A 15,229-nucleotide genomic window follows, 5' to 3' on the forward strand; every position below is an offset into this window, starting at 1 on the left:
TTGCTCTGTTGCCTAGGCTGGACTGTAGTGGTATAATCATTGCCTGCTGCAGCCTCGATCTCCTGGGCTCAAGTAATCTTCCTGTATCAGTCTCCCAGGTAGCCAGAACTACATGCATGAACTACCACACCCAGCTAATTTTTAAATTTCTTGTAGAGATGGAGTCTTGCTATGTTGCCCAGGCTGGTCTCGAAATCCTGGCCTGAAGCCTCCCGCCTCAGCCTCTCAAAGCATTGGGATTAGAGGCACGAGCCACTGTGGCCACCCCAAAATAACATTTCTAAAACAAAAGCTTAGTTAGCACCTTGAAAAATCTCCTGTATTACAACATTAATACAGAGAATCAGGGTCTTCTTAATCCAAGATTGAGTTTCTTGCCATTTGAATTGGGACATGATTTTGAAGTAGAAAAGACTTATCTGCTGACATGTGAAGAAGTTTTATAATTACACATTAACCAGGATATAATGAACAGTCTCAATGAATAAAAATTTGTCCCCTTCATAGTCTTAAATCTAGAGAATAAGGAACATTATAATAATAATAAAAGGAACAATTATTCAAACCTTTTTTAACACAAAAGGAAACATTTCTGATGGCTATTTTCTTCTTTCTTGTTGAAAAGCAACTTTTCTTTGTCTCATAATATTCCTTGTGTAAACAGCTTGCAGTTATGACTGGTTCCTGGAAAACATGACAAAGCATGATTTCCCTGTTAAATTTCAGATACTTTACGAATTGATGTTTTATTTTCCATTCCCTAGTCTATAAACCCAACTAAATTTAATGCCAGGCTGAAGACCTTTAGCCTCTTTTTTCAAATAAAATACCCAAATGTATGTTTATAAATAAGGGCTACTTATTCAACTACTAATAAAATTAATTCCTAATCAAATACATTCCCTTTGCATTATGCTAGCATCTATCCTTGCCCTTTCCACAATTTCATTCCCAGTTTATTCCTTATTGATTTCCATGCATTGTAAATTCATTTGCTCTTGTTCATATGCTATTCAGTTATTAATATTACAAGTATACTATAATACAAAATGAAATTGCAACTCTTGAAAAATGTGCGATTTTGCTAAAACTGATTAAAAAATCCGAGAACTTGTTGATTACACTGATGAATGAGGAGCTGGAAAAGTAAGACCCACAGAAAACTGAAGAAGAAAAAATTAAAAGAATGAGGACAGGGTAGTTACTTTTAAAGAGAATAATTTGAATATAAGCTATAAATAGAAATATTAAAGAAACTAAAGCAGCTTTTCAAAATAAAAACCAACATCTCATCAATTCTACAGGACAAACTATCTGAGCATTTTATTAAGGGTCTAATCCCTGCTGTTCACCTCCAAGTTTGGAGCAGTGAGTGCATTTGCTGCTTGGACTCTTTCAGCTTGAACATCTTCATCTTCTTCTTCGGGCTCTTCTGGATTGGGATGAGTTTCTCTACTCCGTGGAGAGATTCTACAGAGGAAATAAAATAACATAAAAATGCAATTTTGGCTGTATAACTGTTAAGAAAATGTAAACCCCTATAATTAAATTATTATCCTTTTTAAAAAAGACTATCACATCATTAATTTATTACCTACAAGATTCTTCTTGGCAGTAATAACACCTCCAGTAGCCAAGTCCCTTGAAATCTTCTTTGACTATTTCTTCTCTTTAAAACATTGTATCCTATCTGTCAACTGGCTCTGTCACATCATTCTTTTAAATCACTCAAATGTAGACATACGGATCTTTTAGTCTGTCACCATCCAGATTATGACCACATTCCTCATTAAAGATCATCCTAACTGGTTTTATATGGAACCAGTTTTTACTGTACCTTCTCCTTAGGGACCCATAATGACCACAACCGGGAGAAAAGCAAGCTTTGATGCTTAAACACTACTTACAGAGATGTGCAGGACAAAAACTCATCTTTCCTAAAATCAGAACCTATGACTTAGACACTAAATATTCCTGCATCCAATCTAATTCTGTTTTCTTTTTCTGAAAATAGCACTGTACAACATGCTTAGCCAAGTGTTGGGTAGTCAATCCATTTTAATAAACTCATGTTAAATGTACTGCAATAAAGACTAAATATTTAAGATCACGACAGGAGGACTACTTGAGGTCAGGACTTTGAGACCAATCTGAGCAATATAGCAAGATCCTGTCTCTATTTGCAAAAATAAAAACAAATTAAATAAAATTATAAATTTAAAAATATTAAATATTTAAATTACATTCAGATCTCAATTAGCATTCTCCCAACCTGAAACCCTGTCTCTATTTTCAAAATTAAAAACAAACAAATAAATAAATAAGTGAAATTATAAATTTAAAAAGACTAAATATTTAAATTACATTCAGATCTCAATTAATATTTTCCCAACCTGAAAACTGGGTCTTTATTCATTATTTCATTTCCATACTTCATTTCCAGACACCTTATGACAAAAAGGAAAATAACACTCTGAAGGTATGGCTAAAAGAAAAGAAAAATAATTAGAATTAGCATCACCATGGCATTCACACTCAATGGTCAATATTTGTCCATTTTTTTGTCACAGAAGATTTGATCATTTTCTTACAAATTTGACAAACAACCTGTAAAATACTTCTCATGTGGAAGAAAGGTTTATTCAAACTCACCCTCCCACTGAGAAAGAATTAAAAACCTCACATTAATTTTTTAAAAAACTTTTAAAAAGCATAGAAGAGCTAATAAAATAGTATGGGCTTTTTAAGCCAAATCTAAATGAATACAGGAGATAGGTTTAGCCCCAAAGCAACTCTTGTCCTAGAGTTATTCTTTATCCTTGAAATACTCAAACTTCCATTTTCATGCCATGTCCAGGAGCAGAAGACAGAAGAAACTGTTGAAGCAGAGAGTCTTCCCCAAGCAAGTGGTAGATAGGTCACTCTTTCTCTAGTAAAGGATGGACCTCAAAGAGTTATACTTTTAGTGAGGGGTGAAAAGAACCCTCAGGATATTGCTAACATCATTGCCTTGAGTGCTCATCATGGAAAGAGAAAGTGAAGGTGGAAATACAAGCCAGATTTTACACAGACTTGGAGCCCAAATTCACAGTAGTGGATGGTTGAAACAAAACCTCAAGCCTAGAACATGGTTTAACATGGTACCAGACTGGTAGCGTCCCTGTGAACTTGACAGAAGCAAACAAAATGTAATAGTTATCCCAGAAACAGACTCTACATATATAGGCAACTGATATATGAATAGAAGTAGCTCTGAATATCAATGGGAAAGGCACAGACTTTTCAATAAACAGTTGTCTCAACTGCTGGGACAACTGGATATCCTTAAAGATAGAAATAAAACAAGCCCACAGGAAAAAAAATGAATTTTAGATGATTGAAGACATAAATGTGAAAGGGAAATATAAATATTTTAGAAAATAATATAAAATAATATCTTCTTGACCTTAGGGAGGCGGAGATTTCTTAAACATTACAGAATATAAAATAAAATTTATTAATTTTTAATGGTTTTATTTAAAATAACTTAATCATTCTTAACAGAGGCTCACAGTCTTTGAGAAGATTCCAGATTCGTTCTTGATAAATACTAGAAACAAACAAAAGACAAAAGCTCTCAGTAACTCAGGAATTGAGGGATTTAGTAAGATAAATAGTTTATATTTTTAAAAGTTACTATGATGCTAATGGTTAAGCACTAAGAAAACTCTCAGTAAAATCGGAAACAATGTAAGGATGCCTTCTTGCAACAGTATTAGTGGATGATTTTTAGAGATTCAAGCCAATGTCATAAAGCAAGAATATATAATGCAGTATATATTTTCAAAATAAAAATATAATTATTTCACGATAACATGGTTGTTTCACCAGCAAATGCAAGATAAGAATCTGAAAAAAAAAATTGGAAATAAGAAAATTCAGTAAGGTAAACTGATAAAAGATAATTGTACAAGAATTTTATATTTTTGTATAGAAACCTAGCTAGAATGTGCAATGGGAAAAAAATTTCATGGCAAATAAATAAATACATAAATAAATATAACTGAATATACACAAAAGGGAAATAAAGTAAAAATATAAAATAAAATATTAAAGTATATAAAATAAACCTTAAATGCAGATAAACCTTTAAACATAAATATTTTCAACTCACAAATACTGCTCTAGCAAAATAAACATTAACAATAATGTCCATAAAAGTCCACATACCAGTTTCTGGCACTTGACTGCATTCTAATTTTCATCAATAAAATTGAGTAGGAAAATAGAAAAGTTTTGAAAAATTTGGATGATAGGACATACGTATCATTTTGAATTGAGCAAAATATATAAAGCTACCATAATTAAAAAAATGTAGTCCTGACACTGATGTAAACAAATGGATCAATGGGGAGAATGTCAACACAATCAGTCCATAGATATAAGCAAATTTAATACTAATAAAGATGCTATTTCATGTTGGAAGACATAAAATGGAGTACTCATAAATGGCATTGAGATAAGTTTTTTGGAAAAACTTACAATACAAAAGTTAGTCTATATCTAAAAACAAACCATAAAATATATCCAGAGGATTAAACATTTAAGTATTTTAAGAAACAGCAAAAATTATAAAACAGAAAAGGGTGACCCACATTCAGAAAAAAAAATCAGTTAATAGAAATTGGTTTTGAGTGTTATCAAAGATGTACAAAAGCTACTGTACCTTCACTAAACTAAAGTCATATTTCAAAAATTAAAGTAAAATGTGACTCAAATACAGACTTTCTATTATATAATTGATCTGAAGAACAGACAGAAAAATGATGAGCAATAAATAAACAGAGCCTCAAAGATTATCAAGCATACCAAATATATGTAATGGGAGTTCCAAAAAGATAGGGGAGAGAGAAAGAACAGAAAATTTTTTTAAGAAATTATGGCCCAAAACTTCCAAAATTTGTTTTAAAAAATATTAATATACACATTCAAGGAGCTTAACAAATCATAGGTAAGATAATTGCAACAAGATCCATATCTAGACACATCAGAGTCAGATTGCTGAAAATCAAAGGCAGAGAAAACAGGTAAGTGGGAGAGGACTCATCACTCAGAGAGAAGTAACAATACAATTTCTTCTCTTCAGAAACAATGGAGGCCAGGAGAAAGTGTGATGATGTATTCAAAGAACTGAAAGAAAAAAAATGTATCCAAAAATTGTATATGCAGTAAAATAATTTTTCAAAATAAAATCATTCCCAAGTTGTTCCAAATTGCCTTAATGTGGCCATCATTACATTAAAAAGGGAGACAATAAAATAAAGAACTAAACCAGCTATAAAATTTTTATTTTAAAATAGACCAATGGAATAGAATAGAAAGCCCAGAAATAAATCCTCCCATATATGCTCAAATAATCTTCAACAAGGTTGCCAAGACCACTCAATAGGAAAAAGACAATCTCTTCAACAAATAGTGCTAAGAAAACTGACGCCAATATGTAAAAGAATGAAGTGGAGGCCTTATATTATACACAAAATTAACTCAAAATGGATCAAAGACCTAAGTGGAAGACCTAAAACTATAAAACTCGTAGAAAAAAACCTCATAAAATTGGACTAGATGGTGATTTATTCAATACGACACTAAAAACACAAACAACAAAACCAAAAATGGACAAATGTGTTTGCATCAAACTAAAATCTTCTGTGCATCAAAGGACACAACTGACATGGTGAAAAGAAAACCTACAGAATACAAGAAAACATTTTCAAATCATATATCTGATAAGGAGTTAATATTCAGAATATATTTTTAAAACTCCTACAACTCAACAACAACAAAAATTCAAATAACCCAATTTAAAAATGGGCAAGTAATGGCCAGGCACGGTGGCTCACGCCTGCAATCCCAGCACTTTGGGAGGCTGAGGCGGGTGAATCATGAGGTCAGGAGATTGAGACCATCCTAGCCAACATGGTGAAACCCCCTCTCTACTAAAAATACAACAATTAGCTAGGTGTGGTGGCGTGCACCCATAGTCCCAGCTACTCGGGAGGCTGAGGCAGGAGAATCACTTGAACCCAAGAGGCGGAGGTTGCAGAGAGCCAAGATCGCGCCACTGCACTCCAGCCTGGTGTCAGAGCAAGACTCCAAAAAGAAAAAAAAAAAGATATATAAATGGCCAATATTAAATGTCAATGAAACGCAAATGAAAACCACAATGGCATACCACCTCACAGCCATTAGGATGATTACTACTATATAAAAAAATAAGTGTTGGTAAGGATGTGGAGAAATTGGAACTCTTGTACACTGTTGGTGAGACTGCAAAATGGTGCAATTTCTATGGAAAACAGTATGGGAGGTTCCTCAAAAAATTAAACTAGAACTACCATATAATTCAGCACTCCCACTTCTGGGTATTTATCCAAAAGAACTGAAAGTAGCATCTTGAAGAGAGATTAACACACCCAAGTTCATAGCTTACAACAGCCAAGAGGTAGAAGTAATGCAAATGTTCATTGACAGAATTAATAGATTTTTAAAATTATGGTATATACATACAATTCAATATTATTCAACCTTAAAAAGGAGTGAAATCTTGACATATGTCTCAACATGGATAAACCTTGAGAACATTATATGGAGTGAAATAAGCTAGCCGCAAAAAGACAGATACTTTATGATTTCATGTGTATAAGATGTATAAACTAGTAAAATTCATAGAAGCAGAAAGTAGAATGGTGATTACTGGTTTGGGCAAAGGGGAAAAGGGAAATTGTTTAATGGCTATACAGTTTCAGATTTACAAGATTAAAAGTTCTGGAGATTCTTCTCACAACAATGTGAATATGCTTAAAAAACTGAACTATACATTTAAAAATCATAAGGATGGTAAATTTTATGTTACGTGTATTTTTATTACAATTTGAAAAGCTGAAAAAACTTACATGTGAAAAATAACTGCAGTTGTTTTTACCACCACAGGTCACTGACTAAAAACAAATAGGTAAGTAGCCATAAAGTATAACGTGGTGGGATGTGATGAAAGCCACTTCTAGGCCTGGCCCTTAAAATGAGGGGACTTCAAAAATATCATGAAAAATGCATATGATGAAAAACCTATGTGTGGATTTCAAATTTGGGGGGCAACAAAATAAACTCATCCTAACCTCTCATAACATGTTTGAACAGGATCTGGTTTGAGGTACTAAGAAGGGTACATTCATTTGAAAATAGGTACATTCATTTGAAAAGAGCCCCTATCAGAACATGAATTCTGCTACAACTAAAGCAAGAACAAACATCAAATGCATGGAGAAGCTTGGAAGGAAGAATGGTGAAATCATCAATGCTGTAAAAAAGTTTATGAGGGCAATGGCCCAAAGAAATTAGCAACTTACAAATGGTTAAGTGGTTTTAAGAAAGAACAAGACAATGTTGAAAATAAGTCCTATAGCAGCAGACCATCCACATCAATTTGAGAGGAAAAAATTCATCTTGTTCATCTCCTAATTGAAGAGGACTGACAATTAACAGCAGAAATAATAGTCAACATCATAGACATCTCACCTGATTCAACTCACGTAATTCTGATTGAAAAATTAAAGTTAATCAAACTTTCTACTTGGTGCGAGACAAAACTGTTGTGCCCAGGTTAGCAGCAGACAAGAGCAGAGCATTCAGTGGAGATTTTAAACACATGGGATTGAGATTCTGAAGCATTTTTTTTGAATAATTGTTTACAGGAAACAAAACATGGCTTTGCCAGTATAATTCTGAAGACAAATCACAATCAAAACAATGGCTACCAAAAGGTGGAAGTGGGTCCAGTTAAAGCAAAAGTGAATTAGTCAAGAGCAAAGGTCATGGCAACAGTTTTTTGGGTGTTCAGGGCATTTTGCTTGTTGACTTTCTGGAGGGACAAAGAATGATAACATCTGCTTATTATGAGCGTGTTTTGAGAAAGTTAGACAAACATCCAGGAAATCTTTACTAGAAGGTCCTTCTCCATCATGGCAATGTTCCTGCTCATTTCTCTTATCAAACAAGGGCAATTCTGTGAGAGTTCCTTTGGGAAATTATTGAGGGGTATCCACCTACAGTTCCAATTTGGCTCCTTCTGAAATCTTTTTGTTTCCTAATCTTACAATATATGTAAATGGCACCCATTTTTGTTCAGTTAGTAATGTAAAAAATACTTCAATGACAAGGTTAAATTCCCAGGATCCTCAGTTCTGTAGGAATGGACTAAATGATTGGTATCATTGCTTACAAAAGTGTCCTCACTTTGATGGGGTTTATGTTGAAAAAATTACATATATACATATATATATATATATATATATATATATATATGAGATGGAGTCTCTCTCTGTTGCCCAGGCTGGAGTGTAATGGCACAATCTCAGCTCACTGCAACCTCCATCTCCTGGGCTCAAGCGATTCTCCTGCCTTAGCCTCTCGAATAGCTGGAATTACAGGCACTTGCCACCGCGCCCAGCTAATTTTTGTATTTTTAGTAGAGATGGGGTTTCACCATGTTGCCCAGGCTGGTCTTGAACTCCTGACTTCAGGTGATCCACCCGCCTTGGCCTCCCAAAGCGCTGGGATTACAGGCATGAGCCACTGCGCTGGGCCAAAATTTATATTTTTTTATTTTCAACTTTTAGTTCCATTTTCCCATGAGGATTTTGGAGTCCCATCTTGTCTAATGTTCTAACCTTTTCTTCCACTGCAAAGGCAACCCTGAAGATTGAAGGGTGTCAAAAAGCATAGCCACCAAATGGAGGTGGGCAGCCAAATACACAATAGAATTTCTTTGAAAAATAAATCCCTATTAAGTCTTGAAGGTTCCAGGGTTTGTTTGCTGTGTCAGAGTTGCATACTTAAATGAACATATATTCCCTAGCTGGACAATTGTATGCCTTTAGAATTCAATGGTCAATTAAAAATGACTATATATGGGACATCTCTGCACGTATTTACAAAACAGGAAAAATATACATTCATTATACAAAGACCCAGATAAAAATGTATAAAAGTTTATAAATCAAAACAAATTTAGAGGTTTCTTCCTTGATAAACTGCTGTTCTGCTATTAAAGAGGAAACAAGAGGTGTGCAAACAAGAGTATGTTTCCTCCTTCTGCCTCATTTACCATAATACACAGAAATAACATTTATATTTTGTTTCATTGCCTTTCCCCACTATAAAATTTCATTTAATTTTTCTCCTTTCCTCCTCATTATTCAAATTAGTTGTTATTAATACATATTTACTTGATTTTGAGCCATACACCGTATGCTGCATTTCTTACATACTGCCTCAAATTGTCTTTGGATACATATCAACAATGTCTATCACAATAACAGCAATCAAGCCTTTAAATGTTCTAGTATGTGTTATATTATCTGTGACTCTATTTTAAAAATATCTTCAGTTTTTACTGCCATTATATTGGAATGGAAAATATAGAAAGAGTGGGTATTTTAAGACATTTAAATTTGGCATACCTTGAATAAGATTTCACAGGGCTATGAATCTTATGCTATATATATATATATATTTAGGTAGAAAATGTTCCTTACTATTAAGGTTGTTAAAAGAATGGTTTTATTGACTTCGTTTATTCTATTGTCCAGACTGTCCAAGTTTCTCATAAAGTCGAGCTGAAAAAAAAACCCACCAACAGTTAAATGCAAGTTTCTCTATAAATATAAAACTTACACATTAAATATGCCCACATTGTACTTGATGTTCTATGGGACAACAGTAAGTATTCCATGAATTGAGATGAGAAGAGTTGTTTTCTGATGATAAAGTCTATTGATGACCTGACATCTTTCCTTAGTTATGACCTCCAACACTGTTTATTTTCCAATTGTATGTAATAGGGATTTCCAAGTTTCTTTTTAGTGAGAGTGACAAAGTACAGAACTATGAAGTAGGCAAGATTTGTCCACAGTTCCCCAAAATTCTCAGTGGTATTTAGTTTCTGCCAGAAGTGGTTAATAGATTCATGTTTTCTTTCCTTCACTTACAAGTCATACACTCCAAAAGCAATTTATTGACACTAAGTAGTATGCAATCAATAACCCCAATAAGATTTTAGACATTGATCAACATTTAAATGAAAAACTTCTATCCCCTGGCAAGATGGATTCACCACAAGACAGCATGTTTTATAACAATGGAAAAGTTTTAGTCCTGTCTCAGAATCACCTCTGGAATTCATAAACCATGGTTGGTCTTCCTGCTGTATTTCTGCATGGATTGACCCTCTTCCTGCTAGTATGAATAGTGATCTCAGCAAATTTGACAGCTTTCAATTTTATACAGCTTTAAAATCTTATTTTTAGAATTTATCAGCATTGAATAACTTCAAAATTTTATAAATGCACCTGTTCCCACAATGGGTTCCCACAATGGGTAAGGATTTTATTAATGGACCACAAGGTCAAGACCAGAGACACAGTAGGTAACATTGCTTACCTGGATCAATAACATGACATATCCCAGCAAAGTGAAGGAAGGTATGAAAATCATGCACAAAATTAAGTTGGGTTTTTCATGTTGAGTTGATACCATAATTGTGGATACACATATTAAGATCTAGAAAAAAAATCCAGAGGTATTATAATTTTCTCAGTTATATTTGATATCTTAAGATATTTCCTATGAATAACCTGTTTTCCCGGGAGATACTGCCATTTTCAACTTTTACCTCACAGATAGAAATATTCTTAGGATATCCTCTTAAGGAAGTATCAAACTTTCACTGCAACTAAAACATAGGATTACAATAAGGTCTGACATAAATACCTTAAAGATTTTGCACTACCCAGTAGGGATAAACAGCAACAATCCCTAATGATATAACATTATTTATTTTGTCTATTATAATAAATCTTAATATGTTTGCAGTACAAGGATACAGTGAAGAATTAACTGATGATATGACTTGGGAACTTAAAAGGCAAAATAAACTTTGAGGTTGGTGTTTATTGCCATATATAAGCAGTCAGAGAAATGTAGGAATTATCAGTCTTGATATCCAAGGTAGGAATATTGAACAGTTTAGAACATTCCCAGAGGTAAATTATATGGTTGTCACTTTAAAGGGCAGCCCATATCCCCACTCAGACTGTTAGTCGTTTCCTAAAATGGCTCCCTGGCTCCAGTTCTTCTGCCATTCAAAATTCATATGACATTCCAAAGAGTATATACAGTTGACTCTTGAATAACATTAGTTTATTATAGGTGGATTTTTTTCAATAAATATGCTAGAAATTTGGGGGAAGATTTGTGACAATTTGAAAACCTCACAGATGAACCACATTGTCTAGACATATCGAAAAAAATTAACGAAAAGTTAGGTATATCATGAATGCATAAAATATATGTAGATATTAGTCTATTTTGTCATTTACCACTGTAAACTATAAACAAATCTATTATGAAAAGTTAAACTGTATCAAAACATGCACAGAAACTCTTACATACCATACATGTTGCCATTAGCAATCAACAAAAATGTAAACATAAAGATGCAGAATTAAATCATGACTGCATAAAATTAACTGTAGAACACACTGTACTACTGTAATAATTTTGTAGTCACCTCCTGTTGCTACTGTGATGAGCTCAAGTGTTGTGAATATTCCCTTAAAATGCTGTGTGAGGCTAATCATCTCCTTACTCTCAAGCGAATGGCATATCACACTAAAAAGTGGCTTCTCATGGTTCTTGCAGATCTTTCATTGTGTTTAGTGCAATACCATAAACTTTGAATAGTGCCATAGGACCTAGGAATTGCCACTAGTGATTCTGGAAGTTCTCCCAAGAAGCAGAGAAAAGTCATGACATTACAAAAAAAAAAAAAAAGTTGAATTGCTTGATATGTACCATAGATTGGGGTCTGCAGTTGCAGTTGCCTGCCATTTCAAAATAAATAAATTCAGTGTAAGGACCATTGTAAAATAAGAAAAGGATATTTATGCATCTGTCACTGTAGCCACACCAGCAGGCACAAAAACCTTGCACTTTTTTTGAAATACCTTTTTATCTCATATTGATGATCCAACTTTTACACCTATAGGCTTTAATACAATTTGAGAAAAAGTGAAGTCATTATATGACAACTTAAAGAAAAGGTTAAAGATCTAAAGCTGGAGAATGCAATGCCCTCAAAGGATGCTTTGTTAATTTTAGAAAGAGGTTTAACTTAAAAAATGTCAAGATAACAGAGAAAGCAGCTTCTGCCAATCAAGAGGCAGCAGACAAGCTCCCAGATGCTATTAATAAAATCACTGAAGACTAAGTATATCTGCCTGAACGCGTTTTTAATACAAATGGAAGTGCCCTATTCTGGAAGAAAAAGTGCCACAAAGGACATTGATTAGTAGAAAAGAGAATCAAGCACCAGGATTTAAGGTAGAAAAGGATAGGCTATTTGTGCAAATGCAGTTGGGTTGATGATCAGTACTGCCATTATCTATAAAAGCTGCTAACACTCAAGCCTTGAAGGGAAAAGATAAATACCAACTGCCAGTCTTTTGGTTATATAACAAGAAGGCCTGGACAATGAGAACCCTTTTTCTGGATTGGTTCCATCAATGCTTTGTCCCTAAAGTCAGCAAGTACGTTGCCAGTAAGGAACTGCCTTTTAAAGTTATTTTGCTGCTGGACAGCATCCTTGGTAACCCAGAACCATGTGAGTTCAACGCTGACGGCAACAAAGTGGTCTGCTTGCTCCCAAACACAACATCTCTAATCCAACCTCCAGATCAGGGGTCATAAGAACTTTTAAGGCTCATTACACACAATACTCTATGGAAAGGATTGTCAACACTACAGAAGAGAACCCCAATAGAGAGATCATGAAAGTCTGGAAGGATTCCACCACTGGAGATGCCATTGTTAAAGAAAGAGCTGTGAAAGCCATCAAGCCTGAAACAATAAATTGCTGCTGAAGAAAATTGTGTCCAGATGTTGTGCATGACTTCCCAGGATTTGCAATAGAGCTAATCAAGGAAATAAAAAAGAGATTGTAGATAGGGCAAATAGGGTGGGGAATGAAGGGTTTCAAGATCTGGATCTTGGAGAAATTCAATAACTAACAGACACCACACCAGAGAAATTAACAGAAGACAATTTGATGGAAAGGAGGGTTTCCATTGCCAGATGATGAGAAAGAAGATGTAGAAGAAGCAATGCCAGAAAAAGAATTGACATTAGACAATCTGAAAGAAGGATTCTGATTATTCAAGGCTCCTTTTGACTTATTTTATGACATGGAATCTTCTATGATACAGGCACTGAAACAAAAGCAAACAGTGGGAAAAGGATTGGAGCTATATGGAGATATTTTTGGAGAAATAAAAAACCAAAAAGTAAGACAGAAATTATTATATATTTCTGTAAAGTTACACCAAGTGTGTCTGTCTGTCTCTCCCACCTCCCCTTCCACCTCTTCCACCTCTTTCACCTCTGACACCCCCAAGACAGCAAGACCAACTCCTGCTCTACTTTCTCTTCCTCCTTGGCCTACTTAATATGAAGACAACAAGAATGAAGACCAAGAATGATAATCTACCTCTAGTTAATGAATAGTAGATATATCTTTCTTATGACTTTCTCAATAACATTTTCTTTTCTCTAGCTTACTTTATTGTGAGAATACAGTATACAATATACATACAAAATACATGTTAAGCAACTATGTTATCAGTAAGATTTCAGTCAACAATAGGCTATGAGTAGTTAAGTTTTAGAGAGTCAAAAGTTACACGTGAATTTTCAATTGCATGGGGGTAGGGAGGTAGGTGCCTCTTACTCCGACATTGTTCAAGGGTCAAATATATTTTGATTTGAACAGGAATCATTCTCTTTTACATTCCATTGAATGTAAGTCCTCTGATTGCAGAAAATTTGCTTTGTTCATGGTTATATACCAAGCAAAGTATCTGGCACATAGGAAGATACAATCAATATGAATGAATGAATATTGGGATGGGCAAAGAATAAGGAGGATTTCTATTTTTCTGTTTTTGTTCACCAAATAATCAAAAAATATGCATATTAAGAGTGCAGTTTATACAAAACACTTTGTTAAATAGTTACTGTAGTTACAGGAATAAAATTGGAGGAAAAGGAAGATGACATGGTTTGGCTCTGTGTCCCCACCCAAATCTCATCTTGCAGCTCCCATAATTCCCATGTGTTGTGGAAGGGACCCAGTGGGAGATGACTGAGTTATGAGAGCAGGTCTTTCCTGTGCTGTTCTCATGATAGTGGATGAGACCAACAAGATCTGATGGTTTTCAAAACACGAGTTGCCCTGCACAAGCTCTCTCTTTGCCTACTGCCATCCATGTAAGATGTGACTTGCTCCTCCTTGCCTTCTGCCATGATTGTGAGGCTTCCCCAGCCACATGGAACTGTGAGTTCTCCATTAAGCCTCTTTGTAAATTGCCTAGTCTTGGGTATATCTTTATCAGCAGTGTGAAAACAGACTAATACAGAAGAAGAGGATAATAATTCCTATTGAGTACTTCATGAACATTTACTATTTATCAAATATTTTAAAGAGCAGTTTACCAGCACTATAATAGTTTATGCTCTTTTAAAATCTCAATCCTAAAACACTATAAAGTACTACTGTTATTATACACATATTCTGATGTTTAAATAACTGAACCTCAAAAGAACTGAAATAATGTGTTCAATTTCTTACAGCTATTAAGTGCCAGACCATTAAGGATTAAAACCTGGGGCTATCTGACTCTAGAGCCAAAATTCTTAATCACTATACTTTCCTAAGGAGATACTGTATCAGTCAACTGTCCATCCATCAAGTCAATATCTAATGTGTTGGATACCATGAACGTATATATATACAAAACAGATGTTTCTAAAAGCCTAAAACGGAGAAGCAGACAATGTTTGTGAACTGGAAGATTCACTATGTAAAGATATCATTTCTCCCTCAAAGTAATTTATAGATTCAATGCAATCCCAATTAATATCACTTCCTGTGGAATTTGACAAGAAGATTCTAAAAAGTGCATGAAAACGCAAAGAATCAAAAATAGCCGTGATACTTAAAAAAGAACAAGATGGGAAGGTTCGCTCTCTCAAATAAAGCTACCATAATTGAGACAGCGTGGTATTGATGTATAAATAGAAAAACAGATTAATGGAAGAAACCAGAAAGGCCAGATACAGTCTTGATTGATAACAAAGG

At 34.3% G+C, this 15,229-nt stretch overlaps 1 protein-coding gene across 1 annotated transcript in view; it reads right to left on the minus strand.

The window, feature by feature from the left end:
* The window catches only part of ABCA10 (ATP binding cassette subfamily A member 10), an 88,786-nt gene that overhangs the window by 7,610 nt on the left and 65,947 nt on the right, over window positions 1-15,229 (minus strand). The window contains 5 exon segments of the mRNA XM_063656526.1: window positions 567-684; window positions 1,353-1,470; window positions 2,394-2,485; window positions 9,573-9,653; window positions 10,477-10,596. Coding sequence (XP_063512596.1) covers window positions 567-684; window positions 1,353-1,470; window positions 2,394-2,485; window positions 9,573-9,653; window positions 10,477-10,596 — 529 coding nt within the window.

Source organism: Pongo pygmaeus, chromosome 19 (genome assembly GCF_028885625.2).
Source record: "Pongo pygmaeus isolate AG05252 chromosome 19, NHGRI_mPonPyg2-v2.0_pri, whole genome shotgun sequence".
NCBI classification, from domain to species: Eukaryota; Metazoa; Chordata; class Mammalia; order Primates; family Hominidae; genus Pongo; species Pongo pygmaeus.